General features: G+C 42.8%; 1 protein-coding gene across 1 annotated transcript; it reads left to right on the top strand.

Annotated features, from left to right (window-relative positions):
- The first annotated feature begins 4,744 nt into the window (after positions 1-4,744).
- LOC124257512 (integumentary mucin C.1-like) lies at positions 4,745-19,760 on the top strand. Its single transcript, XM_046691595.1, has 7 exons — positions 4,745-4,885; positions 5,577-5,697; positions 11,278-12,087; positions 12,138-12,309; positions 15,440-15,795; positions 17,275-17,404; positions 19,492-19,760. The coding sequence occupies exons 1-7, from the start codon at positions 4,745-4,747 to the stop codon at positions 19,715-19,717; spliced, it is 1,956 nt and encodes a 651-aa protein (XP_046547551.1). The 3' UTR covers positions 19,718-19,760.
- Positions 19,761-22,007: the final 2,247 nt, after the last annotated feature.

Genomic DNA, 22,007 nt, shown 5'->3' with positions numbered 1-22,007 from the left:
GTATCATGATGATTATGTTAAACTACATACGATTGGACAGTTTATGTTACGATAACCAATCACAACACGTGTACTTTCAGTTTACCTAAACTCGGTGCATTGCCTGTTAGTGCTATGTTGTTCATTGGGATACCTGCAAACAGTCAGGGGCGTAGCTACCATTATAAAACAAGTCCGGGATTACACATGATTGTTGCTAAAAAGTTAGGCAAACCCTCAATACTATCTAAATATGAATGAAACTTTGCACACTATCGGGCTTACACGAACAAAATGGCTTGCTACGCGCCTGACGGTAGCCTGACTAACCTGATTTTGTTTGTTTTGTATTGTTGAAAACCGGACAGGCAAGTTTGTATCCGGACTGGTAATTCTTTTAAAGTTAACAGTCCGGCTGTCTAGCTTGGAATTTTGGGACTTTCAAACACGGTTTGGACATTCCACTGTCCATCAACGAATGCTTGTTATGCTTCAGATAAACAGGAAGATTACTGTAAGATATTTTGTGGTGTGTCCGTCTAGGGTACAGAGGATTGTGTAAACTAAAAGTACATAGTATACAAGGTAACGTGGTAAACTGACTAGAAAGATATTTAGGCCGTAGGCATCAAAAGATAATTTTAAATGGGTCATTGTCAAATCCTCAATGTTCGAACGCTGGCTAATCAGATAAATAATATTGGGAGAGTGCTACCTTAAGTAGTTGGGAAAATTCTTTTATTTGTAAATATACCCATGCCAAATAATGGTTCCCCAACCCCTTCCCCCTCCCTCCTCGGTCGTGGCCGTTTTCTCGAGGGGGTCCGTTTTCTCGATCCCATTTTACCTTGTCATTTCAGCATAGTGCACCCGGATCTTCGCGGGGAAACAATGGGAGGGGGGTGGGTGTCTCTCATCACTACCAATAATTGTTTATTTCATAAGATGCTTGCTTTTTTGTTGGTTTCAGATAAAATTCTGTGGCATAGATATTTCTGGGTTGACGTATTGTGTCAATTTGGATACCTAGCAAGTCTCATATTTCAAACATGGGTGCAAACATGATGCCTTACACTATATATTTGAACTACGTTTACAAAATGAATTTAAAGTGGTCGTCAATTTAAATATATATGAAACAACTTGACAGGCAACTCAACTGAAAGTTTTCACAGTATTGTTTGACAGTTTGATCCTGCTTGCAAGCTATTAATGTACTTATCAGAACATAGAAGATGAATACTTATGCTTGTTTGTCCATTGTATGCAAATATCATAAAAGAATGCATAAAGAAATATTTCTATTTGAACCCCCGAATAGACAAATCCACACCCTCATGTTATTTCAAAATCAGTCACAACGCATCTTGCTATGTATATACTAGTATACCATGCAATGAATATCAGATGCTCTCAATTACAGAAGTGAAATTATTTACGACATATCTATTTCTATTGTACCCTTTGCTACTGTATGCTAAAACGTACTGGAAATAAAGATTGATTGATAATGGTCAAAGGAAAGAGATCTATTTTGGGTTGAGACACTAGATTACACCTTGTCTTATCACCAGCCCATTAAGGAGACTATTTTGCTGGTTTCCATGCCATATCGGTATAAAACGGCAACGGTGAAGCCGATGCTGCGACAACGTTGTGTCGGAGAAATCAGCATCAAATTCTAATGTTTCCCAAACAGACTGTAAGTTTGCTTTTAGGTAATGTGTTAATCGTTATTGGCAGTCACTCTGGGATAGAGATGATATTGTTTTACGGCAGTGCTGGATAGGGCATTCCACTTTACACGATGTCAAGTTACCGTGAAGACGTTCCTTTAGGCTGTATCGATACAGCTATAATGCGTCATAAATATATTCGGCGTCATTAATGAAGGGTCATGCTATCGGATCAAAAACGTTTTTGTGTACAATATATTGAATACCTCAGCCCAATTCCAAGACATTACGTGAACGTTTGCAGTCCATTCAGACTCTTGACTTCAGTATCTAGTGTGACCACCACAAGCGGCAATAACTGCAGCACAGCGTCTTTGCATGGAGTGCCCCAATCGATTGATGAAGGCCATTGACACCTGGAACCACACTCTGAGAATGGCCTGGCGCAATAAATCGGCTGTGTTCGGCCTTAGTATGACATTATTCAGTCTCCTCTGAATTTCATCTCAAAGATGTTCAATTGGGTTTAAATCTTGACTAAGGGCTGGCTACTGCATAATGTTGACACCGTTCTGCTGTAGGAAGTCCCGTGTGACTCTGGCAGTATGGGCCCGGACGTTATCATGCTGGAAAATATTGTTCTGGTGAAATGTGGTATGACGTGGGGTCTGAGGGCTTGGTCGATGTAGCGCACAGCTGTGATGCCGCCTCCTCTCCCTGGACCAAGGTTCTGGAACACCACAGGACCTACTCTCAGGTTCAGGCCTATTCCACCCCATTCCATGATCCTTGCACCTTCCCATGAGTCTCTTTCCATAACACATTGGTCTGAGTAACGCTGGCCACGTCGTCGCCATTTTCGTGTTCTGCCATCTGCAGTTGATACGCAGTACCGACTCTCATCGGTGAACAGAACAGTTCTCCATTGCCTGTATCGCCAGTTTTGGTGTCGTAGGGCAAACTGTAGACGTTCACGCAGATGACGAGCGGTGAGGATAGGTCCACGGTAAGGTCTACGGCAATGGAGGTTCCCGCTGTTAAGACGTCGGCGTACTGTATCAGTACTGATTGGTCTTCCGTGTGTTCCCACTGTCTGGCGTGCTGTTTCGGATGCCTGCATGAAGGGATTCTGTACATGCTGTCGCACAACATGGGGGTCTTGTCGCCTTGTGGCCACCTTTGGTCTGCCAGTACGGGGGCGATCATTTGTGGTATTCGTGGCCCGGAAACGTTGCTGCATCCTGTAGATGGTCCGAACGTTGACCTGGAAGTGATTGGCAACGGCTTGTGCAGTGTGGCCAGCTTCAAGTCTTCCTAGCGCCTGGTTCCTTTGAGCTGTCGTGAGTCGCGGCATCCTGCTGGCGTTGTAATGTGAATGTTTCAACCGGGTTTGGGGGTGCATTTTAAAGGGCTGGTCCTTGTGAACAGCACGTGCAGCATGAGTTGCATGAAAAACATGAAGAACACCGTAGAATCTCCGAGATCAGGTCGCGTTTTTGAGACCATTTCCTGGGTTCCATTCTGAGTTTGGGAAGGAATGTCTTTGCTCAGGTAAAGTTGGAGATGTTGTCAAAAATATACAATCAAAACATTGAATGAATTTACAGTTTGACGTTTCTTTTGCTGCTTAGTATATATGCAACTGAATGTTTTACAAACTTTCTTAACAGTATGGAAAAACACATCAGGCCGTTGAAATGTCATTACACGTTCTTTAACGTCCGATACAGTCTGTTTGTTACAAATGGCACATATTTTATTCAAATTGCCAATATGGAAATGCACCTGCCACGTAATGTCAATGATTTGCACGTGCAAGTCGTTCTCTCCATGGACGTGGAGGACAATACACATGCATTGACGCTTTGTCACTGTCGTTCACTGTTCAGGTACCTGTTTGAAATCGCAGCTAAAATGAGATGTTTTTCGACACTTACTGAAAGGGGTCAGGCTATAGGCCTTTTGGAATCTGGTCAAACTCAGCGGCAGGTTGCTGTCTGCTTCAATGTGAGTGAGAGTGCTATTGGTAGACTGTGGCAGAGATTTCAAGCCAATGGATCCGTGGGATATGCATGTCGACCAGGTCGCCCCAGAGTCACAATAATCCGAGATGATAAGCACACGATTAACACTGCGTTACGTAACAGATTCCTTAACGCACCATAAAACTTGTTAACAGTCACGTGAAGGTCCGGGTTAGAATATTGATCTTCAGTAACTCATGCTTGTCGTAAGAGGCGACTAACGGGATCGGGTGGTCAGGCTTGCTGACTTGGTTGACACATGTCATCGTATCCTAACTGCGTAGATCGATGCTCATGTTGTTGATTACTGGATTGTCTGGTCCACACTCAGTTATTTACAGACCGCCACCATGTAGCTGGAATATTGCTGAGTGCGGCGTAAAACGAGAAACCAACTAACCGTTTATTTATATTTCCAGGACCGATGTTTGACTCAGATGTGGTTTTCGGACTCTGGGATCTTGATCAGTAAGAGATGTGCCCGGATGCAGGTACCGTTATAACCTGTAGTTATTAGTGAGTGAGTTAGTTTGTTTGAGCGTACCTTTGAGCAGTAGTTCAGTTTTGTCACAGCTCGTCAGCACATGAGGACTGACTGACTGAGTTTAGTTTACGCCGCTTTTAGCAATATTCCAGCAATATCACGGCGGGGGACACCAGAAATGGGCTTCACACATTGTGCCCATGTGGGGAATCGAACCCGGGTCTTCGGCGTGACGAGCGGACGCTTTAACCACTAGGCTACCCCACCGCCCCAGCACAAGAGGAAAACGTGGTAGATGTTTCAGATGATTGCCACTCTGACGAACCCCATTGGCACAGGTGGTCTCATGGTCATCGCGCCAAACATCCGGGTTCGATTCCCCACGTGGGTACAATTTATGAAGCCCGTGTCTTATGTCCTTCGCCTTGGTATATGAATACTGGTCAAAGCGGCGTAAAACCATACTCACTCTGAACTAGACTCTGAGATTAGTGTACCTTGAAGCGAGTCGAGGAAATATTCACCAGGAAATACTCACCAGATTCAGAATGTTTGAAGAAAATTAACTTTATCTCGAAAATATGTTTTCCGGACTATACAACAGGAAGTGTTTATACAACGAGGGGTTTGTGTTTGAGACGATACACAAACTGAATCGGAAACTGGTGCCGTGGCAGCTGGTATTAGCCGTGAGGAAATTTGAGTGGAGGACTACTTTCAGCGTAGGTCATTCGAACATTACTTGGCTGATGATGAGGTCATGGAAATGTCATTCCCTGATCGTCGAGGATGTGTTGCTATTTTTCTCCTCACTTACCCCTCACTATAACGCGTCCCTTTAAGTCTATAACGTATATTCTCTAACGTAACCTCAGGACATATAACTTCACAATGGCGGCCATCTTGGAACATACTCATTATAATCTTCCCATTTTCAGAAATACAGTGAGTAAGTGAGTGAGTATGGTTTTACGCCGCTTTTAGCATTATCCCAGCAACATCACGGCGGGGGACACCAGAAACAGGCCTCACATATTGTACCCATGTGGGGAATCGAACCGCGGGTTCAACGCGAGGAGCGGACACTTTAACCACCCAGCTACCCATCCAAAATGCACAGTGATGAATCTAGTAGTATCTAACACACGTATTACAAAATTAACATTCCGTTTTCTTACGAAGTGTTATACGTAAATTTGTAGTAATGGTTAAAAAGGTGTCAACCAGCAATTATGCCAGTATCGAGGGGATCGTCCATCTCCTGGAAAATATATTGTAATGGAATCCAACTGAAGTCTAGACCGACTGGGCAAGTGTAGATTGGTTTAGCTGTAGACCTGGAATTCAGCATATTATCTTGGATCCTTTTGGATATTATATCCATACTTGATATTATAAACTGTCTCATTTTAGACGTGCTACATCTACGAGGAGAACAACCCCGACGGCTGCAGCAGCCCTGATGACCAATTCGAGGGCTATTGCTCGTTCTGTTGTGATGGAACACGCTGTAACAAGGAACTCCCGCCTTATGGTAAACAGGGGCAGTATCATCACGCCTTTAGCAGCGTCTTCATCACCGCGAATGTCTGCAAGATCTTTAATGTGTCATTGTGCTATCATCACTCGCTCATCCTTTTGTTTCAGAGACAACATTGCCATCACTCGTTTGTTTGTTTACGTTTCCCAGCTAACAATTTCACGTTGTCACAACGTTATGCTTTCGTTGTAACAACGTTATTCTGGGGACTACCATTTACGTTGTAACAACGTTATTCTGTGGACTACCATTTACGTTGTCACAACGTTATTCTGTGGACTACCATTTACGTTGTAACAACGTTATTCTGTGGACTACCATTTACGTTGTCACAACGTTATTCTGTGGACTACCATTTACGTTGTAACAACGTTATTCTGTGGACTACCATTTACGTTGTAACAACGTTATTCTGTGGACTACCATTTACGTTGTCACAACGTTATTCTGTGGACTACCATTTACGTTGTAACAACGTTATTCTGTGGACTACCATTTACGTTGTCACAACGTTATTCTGTGGACTACCATTTACGTTGTAACAACGTTATTCTGTGGACTACCATTTACGTTGTCACAACGTTATCCTTTCGCTGTTAAAACGTTATTCTGGGGACTCCAATTTACGTTATTACAACGTTGTAGCCTGACGTTGTTGTACGTCATGTTTACGTCTCCACAAGGTTAAAGTTATTTAATGCTACGTTTTACGTTGTCCTTACGTTCTATTTAACGTTAATAGTTGAATAGTGTTCCCAGTAGTGAACAGTACATAGAAACAAAGCAGAATTTTACTTCAATCTTTATTCGTCAGCTTCCATGTTGTTTTAGTCGTGTGTTTTCTGAAGCTGTAGTTGAATAGTGAAGAAAGAATCTCAAAGTGAAACGTGAAACGTTGTAAGGAGCTCAAAGCATAAAGTTTCCTCAACGTAAATGTGCAACGTTGCAATTACGTTCTGACATAACGTTATAAAATGACGTAATACTAACGTTGTGACAACGTTGTGTGTTAGCTGGGCTTCTGTTTCTCAGCAAAATTACAGCTATATGGCAGTGGTATGTAGATAATAACCCGGATCGTCACGCGTCGTCCTCACTCGACAAGTACTGAACCAATATTCACAATATTAGGCCATCCAATTTTTTTTTTATGTTTATCATCTCCAAACTGCGGGCGAAAAAGAAAAATGAAAAAAAAAAAGAGAAAGAAAAGAAAAGAGAAAGAAAAAAAAGCAGTTTGCCATTTTCTTTTCAAGCTGGTGACAGAAAATAATCCTACCACAGTACCCAGACCATTAAAAGAGGCTTTTCTTATTGTGTGAATCCATTTTTCTCAGTTTTAGACAGTTCATATATCATTAGATATAAGGAGACTATATGAAATCCTGAGATAATGCATGTATTGACTCTTAATTAAATAGGTTATGCTACACAATTTTAATAAACCTGTCACATTGGATTAGAACACAAAAACAAAGTGAGTTCTTCAAAACTGCCACTTTGTTTATTTTTGGAGAGATTTATCGCTTTTTGAAGGTTTTTTTGGCCACGGGTCAAAGGCTGTCGTACCCTGGCAGCACACTGGTTGCAAGCCCACAGTTTGTTTAATTTTCCAAGCGCAATGCGAATTGACACGATAGAAGATAACGGGGAAAAAGCTATGAAAAATCGGTATATTGTCACGGCATTTCCTTCGACAGAACACGAGACAGTGTTCGACTTGGGTGTCGCAGCATCTATGAAATCATGAAAACTGACTTTATATATCAGCCCTTATGTTATTTCCAACTGCAATTCTTCAATTATTGCTGCATTCAAATTTAACAAATAGTTCTCATACTACCACCGACCTCAATGTAAAACGAATCGGAGATACACCACCCACCAACTGACCTGTATCACCTGGAAGGCCTTTATCGCAAATTTGTAATTATTACACATCCCTGACAACTGAAAGAATTCCGTGTAGAATGTAACATTTAATTTTAAATATGAATAGTACGTTTTGATCAGCAGTTCCTCACACATTTCATTTTGTTTTTAAATTCTGACACTATGTTTCTGACGCATACTTAATGTACCATACACCTATTATCCAATTAGTCGGTTGCAGCATAAATACCAGTCATCATAGTTTGACATAACAGATTTAGCCCTTATAAAGTGTGCCCATCAGTCAGTGCTGTGAGCCATTATATATGCTAATTTATTGATCCATTGCTTACAAAAGTTTCATACCATTTAACCTCTAAACATAAGTAGCCATTTTCAGAGATTTGTCTCAACAAACAACAGATAGTTCTGACCAGTCAAGAGGATGTGTATGACATGACATATGAATCCTCTTGTTTTGGTAACATTATGTTGATATGATATGATATGTGTTTATTTCGTAAGGGGGCCACAGGCCCATGATTCAGATATTGTGGTGGATATATTTGTTGTATACAGAGAGCTTGAAGTGATGGCTCGCAATTATAATAAATATATCTATACATGAATAACAAATTTTACAAAATAAAAATGCATTAGAAATGTTTATCTAAGGGGGACATCTTTAAAGACCATTTGTCTTTTCTTGGTTGCTAAAAAAAGAAATTTACACCTTTGAGAGAAATAATGCTGGCATCTTGTCCGAAGTTGGATATTCCCAGTAGTATTTTGGAAGAAGTGTATATCTTAAATTATGATAAAATGGGCACTATAAACAAAAACGGTAATCGGATTCAATATTTGGGACAATACAGAATGGGCATAATCTTTCTGATCTTGGAACATTCCACCACCTGCCCAATTCAATTGATAGCTCAATATTTGAACAACAAAAGCGGATGAAATTTGTAATTTAAACTTTAACTGTTACAGTTTCGAGTATATTTACGTAACTAAACTGATTATTAAGAGCTCTGTGGAAATCCAACTTCGCGAAACCCTCTAAATCTGCACTCCAGCATTGCTGCTTAATATCAACACACCTTTCCTTAAACTGAGAGATAAATACAACACTATTTCCTACACCTTGTTGTAGCCAAACTTCACCAAAACCATAACTGAATAATAATGATTTAACGTTTAATGCCCAACAAGACTTGCCATTTTCAGCTTTTCGATATTGAAAATTATAGGAGTGCTTCAAAATCACATTGTCAGCTTGCGTCAGTAACCTTAACCCAAACTTGATTATTTTGACACATTGAAAAACTTTAACATTAGGCCTACCTAAAATACCACGAGGTAACAACATAGGAGTACCTCTATTACATTATGTTGATAAAATATTTCATATGACAGATCATATAACATCTAGCTATAGCTTTATAGCCTGATTATCATGCAATAGTTCTCAAAGAAACCATTAACGTTATGTCTGTTTGTTAGGAATTAACATAGAAAATGTGTTTAAAATCAAATATGTTTTTGATGACATAAATTTAACCCCAGAATCATTCCATGTAGATAAGTGTAATTTGCATTTATTTAAATTTTTACGAATTTAACAGAAAATGCTTATGTACAATGACTAAATAAAGTCATGCATGTGTAATGTAATATTAAAGTACACAAGCAACATCATACAAAAAATCAGATAAAATTCAGGACGAAATTCACACGTTGCATAACAATACATTTCGCGCACCGCATCTGCTCCCGGCGTAATACGATATAGATTTGAATACATATGCAATGAAAATACACCGCAGGCTTAAAAGTGTGATATTTAGACATCTAATGCCAGACTAAATTACCAATTGCAAAACGTCAATAAAACGACAAAACATGACCTGAAAACGATCAGCTGATTCCAGCGCCTCGCTTCGAATGGCCATTTCGCGATTCATTATTGCAATATACGCATTCATGATTATCCCCGGTGTATCATATTACACAAATAGTTCTCAAAATACTAACTCGTGCGCTCAAGATAAATTATATCTCATCTGGTCCCTTCAACGCTTCCGTACTTGATATATCATCGGTCAAGGGAAAAGATTCTGTCCATATGCACCAGCGTGAACGTTAACAGTAATGGTGAAGGCTGTACTGGTTAACTGTCTCTAAGTGTTTATTTAGTAAGACGCACAGCTCCCATCGCGCATAAGACATGCGCTGTCAGTTTAAGGTTGGACCGCCCGGATCAACGCTCCTAGCGGATTACTGAAGGGAAGATAAATTCTAAAAGATCGCCGATTTAGATGCTTGAGAGACGTTTCAATTATTTTTTTAATTATTAAATTGACTTTTAGGACACATTTTTCGTTTGATCGGGCTGAAATTACTGCTGTCGGCGACATTTTATAACATAAAAAAATACTTTTTTGTTCTGTCGGAAGGAAAATATGGGTCGGTCGGGAGATGAGAAACACAGAAAAAAATACGGACGGCCTAACCAATGGTCCCATAACGTTACAATATCATCACCCTTACGTATGATTACGTTCTTAAAAACGGTCTTTAAAACGAACCTGTAAGTCTCGTAGACATAACCTGCTTGTGATCTAAACTATATCATTTCATGCCCCAAATCACACATTTTTTTGGTATTGTAACAGTTTCTAGTTATGGGTAATACAATCTGACATAACGTATGCACGCGTGCTGTCAACAGCTGTTTATTGCTAAACGTTTTTATGTATGTTTGTACATGCGTATTTGATGGTTATTTTTATAAACAATTTCTGGTTGCTTTCAAAACATAACTACATTCGACTTGTAGTAGCGGTGGTCATCTTAGAGGCAGCTTCAATTGACGGGTACGCCGCTCACTGACACCGAAAAATGCGTACCCCCTACCCATGTATGTCAATCCATACCAGGCATTTGTTTAAATGACTTGTTAGTTATCTTGCTTTTCGTGTTTCCTATACTTTACATGTTATTATTAATGTATTTAAAGATCTAAAAGTGCTTTTGGTTTCATGAATAGCATCTTGCAAACTCAACGACTGCAATTGTCCCCTTTCATTGGGAATGACTGCTTATATACCTCTGTCAGGGTGATGTTTCTGGAATAAGGGACCGTTCATAATTTATGGCTAGGGGTGGTGATGATTGATATTGAGAAGCATGTACAATGTGACTGACCCCCCTAAAAAGTATGTACAAACTAAGTGACCCCCCTGCATGGCCCATATTCCCATATTTGTTAAGCATCATTTTGAAATATTTTTATGTGCAAAAGAGATGACCCACCCCCCACCCGTAAAAAATTGAACCCCCACATCCCATGGTGACCCCCCTTAAAAATGTTTTTCCCCCTCCTGAATCTACCGGTACAATGCACAGCAGTTGAAACTCTGTTGCACAATATATAACTCTGCCTCATAACAATGCAAGTTGAATATTTTGATATTATATTATAATGTTTGTTTCGTTTAACAATACCAACAACACCGACAGCTATACGCCGACATGCAATAGTCGAGGTAATTACACCGTCTCTGCTCGACATTGTCTGATTACTGATTACAGAAAGAAAGAAACATATTTGAAGTACCATTTCTACCTGGGACAAAGAGCGTTGACGTGCAGATCGTACCTGTATTTGCAAAGCCATATATATGTGTACATTTTCAGGGCCAGACTCGGGCGATGAAACTAAAGACATGAATGACGAAGATAGCAAATCCGGGGGCGCCAAGTCAGCAGGACCGGGTGGCAAGTCAGCAGGTGGCAAGTCATCGGGACCGGGTAGCAAGTCAACAGGTGGCAAGTCATCGGGACCGGGTAGCAAGTCAACAGGTGGCAAGTCATCGGGACCGGGTAGCAAGTCAACAGGTGGCAAGTCATCGGGACCGGGTAGCAAGTCAACAGGTGGCAAGTCATCGGGACCGGGTAGCAAGTCAACAGGTGGCAAGTCATCGGGACCGGGTAGCAAGTCAACAGGTGGCAAGTCATCGGGACCGGGTAGCAAGTCAACAGGTGGCAAGTCATCGGGACCGGGTAGCAAGTCAACAGGTGGCAAGTCATCGGGACCGGGTAGCAAGTCAACAGGTGGCAAGTCAGGGGGTAGCAGTAAGTCAAAGGATTGCAAGACATCGGGTGGCAAGTCATCGGATAGCAAGGGATCGGGTGGCAAGTCAGGGGGTTGCCCCACTGTGAAGCCAAAACCACCGCAGACACCCCAACCACAAGTAAAAACCCAACCTCCAATGACCCAAGCCCCAGCCACACGACCACCAGCCACGCCACCCCCAGCCACACGACCTCCAGCCACGCCACCCCCAGCCACTAACCCACCTCAGACACAGGCCCCACCAGCAACCAACCCACCTCAGACACAGGCCCCACCAGCCACCAACCCACCTCAGACGCAGGCCCCACCAGCCAACAACATACCTCCACAACAACCAATCAACGTGGTGCCATCTTGTCACTGCCACGCTGGTCAGCCATGCTACGCAAATCACAGTCCAAGCGGTCAGGGTGGTAATCAGATAACAGCCGTGGGCAGTTCCGGACTGGACGTATCTATAAATCTTCACATTGGAGGGATATTGTTTGGCAACAGCGGAAACCAGATGAGCCCAGCTCAAGTTGTTCCCAGTTGTCCCTGTGCCCAGCAGCAGAACAACGTCAAACCCGCAACAACAACAATGCCAACGCAAGGTAAGAACAATGCACACTGAGATACTTCCACTCAAAAGACGCTACGAATCACCCGATGCTTGGACTTGGGTTTGTCTTGACTTAGTGATCCACTCATTTTGGAAAGAATCGGGTGGTTCTTAGCTTCTTTGGTATAGCAGATGTTTTTTTGGATCAGGCGCTTGTTATTCTGGGGGACAGTGCAACGTTTCCTCAAACCACAAAGGCTTTTGGTTTGGTTTGAATATTCGAGGGGGTTGTAAACACATGCAAAGTCTAGTCAATTGTTCACCTGAAAACGTTCGGGAACATATAGTACGACTGCCTATAGGGAATTGCACTGGACATCATGCTTGTCACTGATGCATCAGATGGGAATGTCCTCCGCATGCTACGATCGTGAGTTTTAAGTTATCATTTTAAAAAAATAAGAATAGTTTCTTTGCAAACCTGAAGTGATGTCTATCAGGATGGCGCCGACTCACGTCAACATGGCAGTGAACGGGCATGGCTGTTGTATGGTATGGGTCCCAAATTAAGTTAAACGCTGTGATAGAGGTGAAGCATTCTTTATGTCCTGAGTCAATGACATCGCAAAGAATTCAATACACTTCCATTCGTTGCACACGAAGCAATCAGGGCCAGTAACTGGGTGGATACCAGGTGGTTGATCTTGGCGGAGCTCAGTCGTCTGGTTTACATTCCCTTAATTTTACGTTCGTAAGGAATTGATGATTTACATTTTGTTCAACAGTGATGGAAAATGAGAGGCTTGGCTACCAATATGAATTCTACACTCAACAGTGCCTTATCAGCAGTCTCGAAGCTATTCCTGGCCACTATTCTGGCAGTTGGAGCGGAGTATACAGAGAAATAAATAAAATATGACGAGTAGGAAGTCGGATAAGTGGACATTATGAGACTCTACCAAATAAGTACGAAACCGAAAGTATACTAGACCGGAAGCAGGGTATAACTAGACCGGAAGTGGTTACAGCAAATCCGGAAGTTGTTGCAACGAAACAAAATGTAGGATATAATGAAATCGATTAGGTGTATAGATACCGGAAGTACGACGTAAGGGGACCGGAAGTGGGCTGTTGTAATGTTGTATGAGTGAGTTTGATTCATGACAGCTTTATACAGTGTTCCAGTTATATCACAGTGAGCTTAATGTTGAAGGAAAGCCCCTGACTTCCAGGTCTTGGACCTGTACCGCCTTGTTGAAACCAGAGACACCTAGTGAACTACTGAACTGAAGTCTATCTTTTCCCGGTGTTATAATAATAATAATAATAATAATAATACAGTTATATAGCGCCTGGATTTCAACTAAGTTCGTTGCTCAGCGGCGCTGTGAAAGGTCTATAGGAGATAGGCTTCCCTGAAGAGGTAAGTTCCACAGAATGGGAGAAGTGACAGAGACATCTTTCATCCAATTTTGTTTTGGTGTCTGGTAGAGTCAAGTACATTTTGTGGGTAGAGCTTAGGTTGCGAATTGGCTTGTAGAATAGAGATTGAAGATACTGTTGGTACTGAAGATAGTGAATGGCGTTGAAGGTGATGTTGAGCAGCTTGAACTTTATCCGTTGTCTGACTGGCAACCAATGGAGTCTCTGTAGTACTGGTGTGAGGTGTTCTGTTGGGTTAGTTCTTGTAATGATACGGGCTGCAGTGTTCTGTGGGGTTAGCTCTTGTAATGATACGGGCTGCAGTGTTCTGTGGGGTTAGCTCTTGTAATGATACGGGCTGCAGTGTTCTGTGGGGTTAGCTCTTGTAATGGTACGGGCTGCAGTGTTCTGTGGGGTTAGCTCTTGTAATGGCACGGGCTGCAGTGTTCAGTGTTCTGTGGGTTAGTTCTTGTAATGCTTGTTCTGTAATGACGGGCTACAGGCTGCAGTGTTCTGTGGGGTTAGCTCTTGTAATGATACGGGCTGCAGTGTTCTGTTGGGTTAGCTCTTGTAATGACAGGCTGCAGTGTTCTGTTGGGTTAGTTCTTGTAATGGCAGTGTTCTGTAGGGTTAGCTCTTGTAATGATACAGGCTGCAGTGTTCTGTGGGTTAGCTCTTGTAATGGCACGGGCTGCAGTGTTCTGTGGGGTTAGCTCTTGTAATGGTACAGTAATGGCACGGGCTGCAGTGTTCTGTGGGGTTAGCTCTTGTAATGATACAGGCTGCAGTGTTCTGTGGGGTTAGCTCTTGTAATGTGGGCTGCAGTGTTCTGTGGGGTTAGCTCTTGTAATGATACGGGCTGCAGTGTTCTGTGGGGTTAGTTCTTGTAATGATACGGGCTGCAGTGTTCTGTGGGGTTAGCTCTTGTAATGACGGGCTGCAGTGTTCTGTGGGGTTAGCTCTTGTAATGATACAGGCTGCAGTGTTCTGTGTTCTGTTAATGGCACGGGCTGCAGTGTTCTGTGGGGTTAGCTCTTGTAATGGCACGGGCTGCAGTGTTCTGTGTTCTGTGGGGTTAGCTCTTGTAATGGGGTTATAATGATACGGGCTGCAGTGTTCTGTTAAGGTTAGCTCTTGTAATGATACAGGCTGCAGTGTTCTGTGGGGTTAGTTCTTGTAATGATACGGGCTGCAGTGTTCTGTGGGGTTAGCTCTTGTAATGATACGGGCTGCAGTGTTCTGTGGGGTTAGCTCTTGTAATGATACGGGCTGCAGTGTTCTGTGGGGTTAGTTCTTGTAATGATACGGGCTGCAGTGTTCTGTGGGGTTAGCTCTTGTAATGTTCTGTGGGTTAGTTCTAATGATACGGGCTGCAGTGTGGGGTTAGCTGCTGCAGTGTTCTGTGGGGTTAGCTCTTGTAATGATACGGGCTGCAGTGTTCTGTGGGGTTAGCTCTTGTAATGATACGGGCTGCAGTGTTCTGTGGGGTTAGCTCTTGTAATGGCACGGGCTGCAGTGTTCTGCACACGCTGTAGATGGGTGATTACACATCCACCGTGTAGCAGAGCGTTACAGTAGTCTATCCTAGACAGAACATGGTTGTGGACAAATAACTTTGTGGTTCCAGAGTTAACATATCGGCGGATTTTTCAAATGTTCATCAGGTGAATCGAAGCTGACCTGGCGATGTGAGAGCTTCTTTCTCTGATCACATGTAATGTATATCTGTAAATAAGTCTTGTGACACATGTCCGTTTCAGCGCCAAATCCACAAACGCAGACCGCTGCTCCAACCACGCCCAAACCAACCGTAGGTTCAACAAAGGCCCGCGATCACCGATACCGTCACTGAGACCGACAACAGCAAAACCAACGAATCCACCGACAACAGCAAAACCAACGAATCCACCGACAACAGGAAAACCAACGAATCCACCGACAACAGCAAAACCAACAAATCCACCGACAACAGCAAAGCCAACAATTAAAGTTGCTCCGAAATTACCTACCACTGCAAGTCCGACTACACCAACTACTGCGTCAACCGCTTCAACTACAACAACTACATCAACGACAACAACCACGACCACAACCCTCCCAACTACCACTGTGAAACGTAGGTAGACAACACACATACACACACGTACGCAAGCTCACACGCACGCACACACATCTTTTCATTTACAATTATATTCAGATTGCAATCATATCGGTTTTTTGCTTTATAATTAACTGATAACTTCGAAGTGTCTGAAGTAAAACATTGTCAGCCTGGCTAGCTATTCTCGAAACGTTCGTAGCCCTACGAACTTCTTAAGCCCATTCTCAACACATTGGCTACGATCAAAGTTAAGAATTCTTAGGGCTAGGAACGTTTCGAGAATAAGGGCCCTGTTCTTTTATCTGTAACTAAAAATGCCAATAGTTTACTATAAGTTATTAAGTTGCCAACTAATGGTTCATGTTTTGTTTTGCTTTGATTCATATAATGTTTGCTTTTATCTAACAAGTTATCATCGTGTGTTCCCGAAGTTGTTTTGTCATATCAGAAAGACATGAACAATCTTTGTTGTTTACCCAAAACGTGCCTACGTTTTATGTTACCTTGACATTTAGAGGCATTTGGTATCTCACAAGATGTATATTTCCATGACTACCGTCAGTGGCATGCCTAGGGAATCACGTCTAATTATCACCATGATTGTAAGCTCTAAACTGCCTAGTCTAATCATCAGTAATTTGATCGCACTATTTGAGTGAGTGGGTGAGTTTAGTTTTACGCCACTTTTCGCAATATTCCAGCAACATCACGGCGGTTGACACCTGAAATAGGCTTCACACAGTGTACCCATGTAGGGAATCGAACCCGGGTATTCGGCGTGACGAGCGAACGCTTTAACCACTAGGCTACCTCACCGCTCCCTTATATCGTCACGCGGAATGTAAATGCATGTACACAACCTGAAGGTGGTTTGCAATTAGGCAAATATCTGTAAACACATATCCAGAAGTAGGGCTGCTTAAACCCGAGAAACTTCCCAAACACACCAAACACCCCACGCCATCCAGTCCAACCCACACTGACCCGACCCAACCTATGACCTATGACCTATGACCCGATGCTCATCACGCTAACGGTTAACTAAACCACTCTGTTAGTGAGTGAGTGAGTATGGTTTTACGCCGCTTTTAGCAATATTCCAGCAATATCACGACCGGGGACACCAGAAATGGGCTTCACACATTGTGCCCATTTGGGGATTCGAACCCGGGTCTTCGGCGTGACGAGCGAACGCTTGAACCACTAGGCTACCCCAGCGCCCCTAAACCACTCAGTAAATTGACAAATATCTGATAATACATGTCTAAGAAGGCACAGTTTTCAAACAGAATTGGTATGGGGATAGTTGAGGTAATCTGTATCTGAAGTCCATTAGTTCCATTTCCAGATTTCTGGTGTCCCCGTCGTGAAATAGCTAAAAGCGGCGTAAAACTAAACTCACTCACTCCATTTCCAGAACATCAGTTTTTTCCAGAAACATGTTCTGCGCATGCCTGATATCCATCTGATTATTGTGTTCTTGGTGTTTTCCAGCTGTTCAGTGCTACAAATGCAAAGATCTTTCTTGTTTCGACATGAGCCTTGTGAACTGTCCAACTGACCAGCCCTACTGCATGTCCACCATCAGTCAGAGCGCAACAGGAGCCAGGAACTTCACGAGAGGGTATGTTCAGTCCACCGCGCTATGTGTACACATTAACCAGTAGGGCTGCGCAATATAACCGGTTTACCGGTATTTACCGGTTCAGACACGAAATCGATACGTATTGCGATACCCGGATCGAAAACCGGTTTTACGACATGCATTCGGAAAACTTCGTAACACTCGGAAATCTTCGGATATTTCCGTTTTTTCACACCGAAAATCAAGTTGTGTTCTTAATTTTTGTTCAAGTGTTTCGCAAAGTGTTTGATCTGAATGTTATATATATATTTACTCATTATTGACCAGTGATCCCTGATATGTCCTGACCAGGTCAAGTTGCTGTCTAAAATCTCGGGGCATTTTCGAGAGTGGAGAAACTAGTTCAAACTAGTAACCACTGTGTTGATGTTAAATTGTTCTTTTCCTTGTTTCCTTCATTTTAACATGATTAAAAGTTTTTATTAAAGCTTAATCAAGCATAGTGATTTTGTTGTGTTTTTGCTTTATAAATCAAGCATTAACTCGATTATAAGTAAGTTTTGGTGAAAAAAATATTCTTGCAATATATTGCAACACGTATCGCAATATATGCTTTCGAATCGCAATATATCGCAATATGAAAATTCTCTGCAATACCCACCCCTATTAACCAGCTCTTACACCGGTCAGGGTGCCCAGGTCGCCAATATGCTGCGCAGGGTTGCCTCCCTTAGGTACGCCAGGAGCCTGGGTTCCAATTTCTGTAAAACACTACACGTCTGAACACTACATTGCTTCCTGATTTCATACCGCATTAGGTTTATGCAGTTCAAAGGCGTGTAATCTCATCCACTCATTTTACTCCGATACGATTCATTTGTACGTAAAGATATGATAGCATCTCCATATGACGTCACGTCATGTGACCTTTCTAATAAGCACTGATGAATCTAACAGATGTACACGAATTGTAAAGCAGCTTACATGAAAGAGAGTGACAGCAGCCTGGGCCCGTGCTACAAAGCGATCTCAGCATTAAGGTGATCTATCGCAAACGTTTTATCAAAATTTTACGTTCATCGTTGTGCTATGATCGCTGAGACGAGGCTTTAGTCACCTGCGGCATCGCATTTCGCTGTTCAGATTCGCGTCCTTAAGGCGAAGTGTCTTATCGTTGGTTCAACCCTGATTATCCGTCCATGTTTGTCAGCTGTGTGCAAAATAGTTTCCACATTTTGTTAGCCAGTCGGGCTAGCTATGCCTGAATGTTACTACCCCACAAAATAATTCACTAGCCCGAAATTTGAATGTAGTCAAGAAACGGGTTTCATCATTAAGCTGCTTATATGATGAACATTTTTAGCAGGCCATAATCTTGCATGACTTAAAAGTGTGTTATACCTTAACGAATCGGAGAGAGCGATATATTTATAAAATGACCCGTATAAATTCACTAGCCAGTGGCTGTGGAGATTTACTGGCCCGACTGGGTTATTACTAGCCACGGGCTAGCGGGCCAGTGTGTATTTGGCACACTGTTTGTCAGCCATAGCCGTGCTTGTAACACTGAGAAGATGGGAAGGCGGCCATTACTTCGGGCTTTCATCCTCCGCTGCATCTGACAAGCTGTGTTGATAAGCAGAACACTTTCTGTTAAATAGGCCCTACTAACGTGTTAAGTACACTACTTACGTTCTGCACTCGAATCGCTGATTTTAGGGCACTACATTTGCAACATTCCAACTGCACTTTCGTGTTAATTTTGTAGCACGCCCGGCTTCGAAAATATACTGTTTCTGGAATGAAAAATATTTCGGACTAATGCTTGTGATTTGGGCGATGAAAGTGAAAGATTATCGGAGTGAATAAGCTTGAACTTATGTATTCTACCCGAATGGGACCAACGCATAAATACAGAAGACATATCTACTTTACAGTAAGGTGAAGAGTAAGAATAATCCCCTATCCCAAGGTCCCTTACGTGTGAAGACCGGTGGATATATTGGGATCGGGAATATAAATTAACATAGAGCGTACATGTCCCGTTAAAAGCGATGGACAGATTATAATACTCCGTGCCGGATCCTATCACAATTACCCGGAAGTTATATTGTTTTGCGTTTTAGATGCGTAACGGAACAAGTGTGCAAGAACGAGTGGTGGCTGTCAACAGCTGGACTGGCCGACTGTTTTCTGTTGGACGGATCTCCTTCCGGTTTCTCGGGCCTACCCGTCGGGAAATGCAGCTTTTGTTGTCAAGGTGATGGCTGTAACAAAGACGCCATACCGCCGGCAGGGACATTGTATGACCCTAAAAGTAAGTCGACCCCTCATCCAGATGTACATCCTTAGAATACACTTGTATGATGTTTAGAAATAAATAGTGTCCATCTCACACTGTTGTTATCATTTTCCTCACGAAATGTGAGGTGAGGTGAGGTGAGGTGAGGTGAAATTGGGTTTAACGTCGTGCTTGAGAATATTTCGCTCATATGACGACGTGCATGCGTGTGTATGTGTATGTGCGGCTGCTTGTACTAGCCCAGACTTAAGCTGGTTTTATAGTGCTAGCTCACTGAGATAACATGCCGCAGTGAAGCATGAATACCCCACTCAGACACATTATACTGACTCCGAGCCGACCAGTCCTTGATGTACCCATTAATGCCGAGCGCCAGGCAGGGACCAACAAGTACCATATTTTAACGTCTTTTGGTATGACTCGGTCGGGGATCGAACCCGCGACCTTCCGCTCTCCGGGCGGACGCTCTAACCACTACACCACGGAGGCGGTCCCCTCACGAAATGTGATATGCATCAAGAAGAATAATTCAATTGTGGAACGAGTGTTTATTACTCCAACGAGGCAAAGGATGTTAGTATCTTACAAGTATCTTAATGTATGTACGCAGGCTTGTAAGGGACAGGGTGCGGTGGGGTAGCCTAATGGTTAAAGCGTCCGCTCATCACGCTGAAGACCCGGGTTCGATTCCCCACATGGGTACAATGTGAAGCTCATTTCTGGTGTCTCCATCCGTGATATTGCTGGAATATTGCTAAAAGCGGCTTAAAAGCATACTCACTCACTCACTCACTGTAAGGGATAGATATGTAATATCTGGATTAGGGGTGTGGGAGCGGTAGGGCGAGCTGGGATTTGTAGCGAACAGACAAAGCGTGTGAAGACGATGACTTGTCTGACCGTGACACTGATGTGTTTTTTCACTTTGAACACAGACAATTTCTGACGGGCATTGATATCCATATTCGTTGTAATTTGGCCTGGTCTTGTCATGCATGTCATGTTCCGACACATCCAGACAATGAAATACGAGGGTTGATCTGGGAAAAAACACCTGGCATAAATGTTAGTGTACTGTGGTGACCTTGACGTTCAATATCCATGTTAATATGACACACGCTATCACCAGTTTATCATAGTTCCTCATCGAACATCTTCTGTTTTGAACCTGTGAAGATCCGGGTTAGAATTGATCTTCAGTAACCCATGCTTGTCGTAAGAGGCGACTAACGGGATCGGACGGTCAGGCTCGCTGACTCGATTGACACATGTCATCCCAATTGCGTAGATGGGTGCCCATGCTGTTGATCACAGGATTGTCTGGTCCAGACCCGATTATTTACAGTCCCCCGCAATATAGCTGGAATATTGCTGAGTGCGGCGTGAAATTGAACTCACTCACTCACTCTCCTGTTTCGGTTACCGATTCCAGTTGTCTTTAGTTCACTGACATCCAGGTTCTGAGACCCTGCATCACTTCCTTCATCAACCTGACGCGTGGTGATGTACCTGAAATAACGTGCAAAGCGGTGTCGAACTCATTCTACTGTCTACAGTGTGTCGATGTTGACGTTAGGTTCACTCACCATCACAGCTACATTTATACAGCATCTCCAGAGCCCCACCCAGACAGCACGGCGACGACAGTACCCCCACTAACGTCAACGTCCTCCGCAGTAACACCATCAACAACCGTTACTACTCCCCTAACGTCAGCGTCGACTTCCGCTTCAACGACTTCTATAAAACCAAGACCTACAAAGGTTTCGAAGGGAGGTAAGTTTAGATTTAAGGAATCGTTTCATTCCAAACAAGGGTTTACGCAAACAGTATTCCTGGGTGTACCAGACATTAACCACTGTGGATTCGAAACCTAGATTAGCTGTTTATTCTGTTTGTTGTCACTCTGTCTGTCCCATGGACCCGAGAAGATCCGAGTTAGAATTGATCTTCAGTAACCATGCTTGTCGTAAGAGGCGACTAACGGGATCGGTTGGTCAGCGTCGCTGACTTGGTTGACACTTGTCATCGTATCCCAGTTGTGTAGATAGATGCTCGTGCTGCTGATCACTGGATTGTTTGGTCCAGACTCGATTATTTACAGACCGCCGCCATATAGCTGGAATATTGCTTAGTGCGGCGTAAAACTGAACTCACTCACTCACTGGTCCATGGTTGCACAAAAGCGATGAGCACATATAACCTGCGTCGCTATGGCAATTCCTCCAACATTAGTTAAATAAAGTGAACAAAAGTTCAGGCCCCGATTTCTCAAAACAAACTTAAGTTTTTACTCAAATTTCAAACTGAGTTTGAAAATTTGAAACAACTGAATTTTAA

Source organism: Haliotis rubra, unplaced genomic scaffold (assembly GCF_003918875.1).
Source record: "Haliotis rubra isolate DU_JTF1 unplaced genomic scaffold, ASM391887v1 Scf663, whole genome shotgun sequence".
NCBI lineage: Eukaryota > Metazoa > Mollusca > Gastropoda > Lepetellida > Haliotidae > Haliotis > Haliotis rubra.
This window is presented reverse-complemented; position numbering and strand designations above follow the sequence as displayed.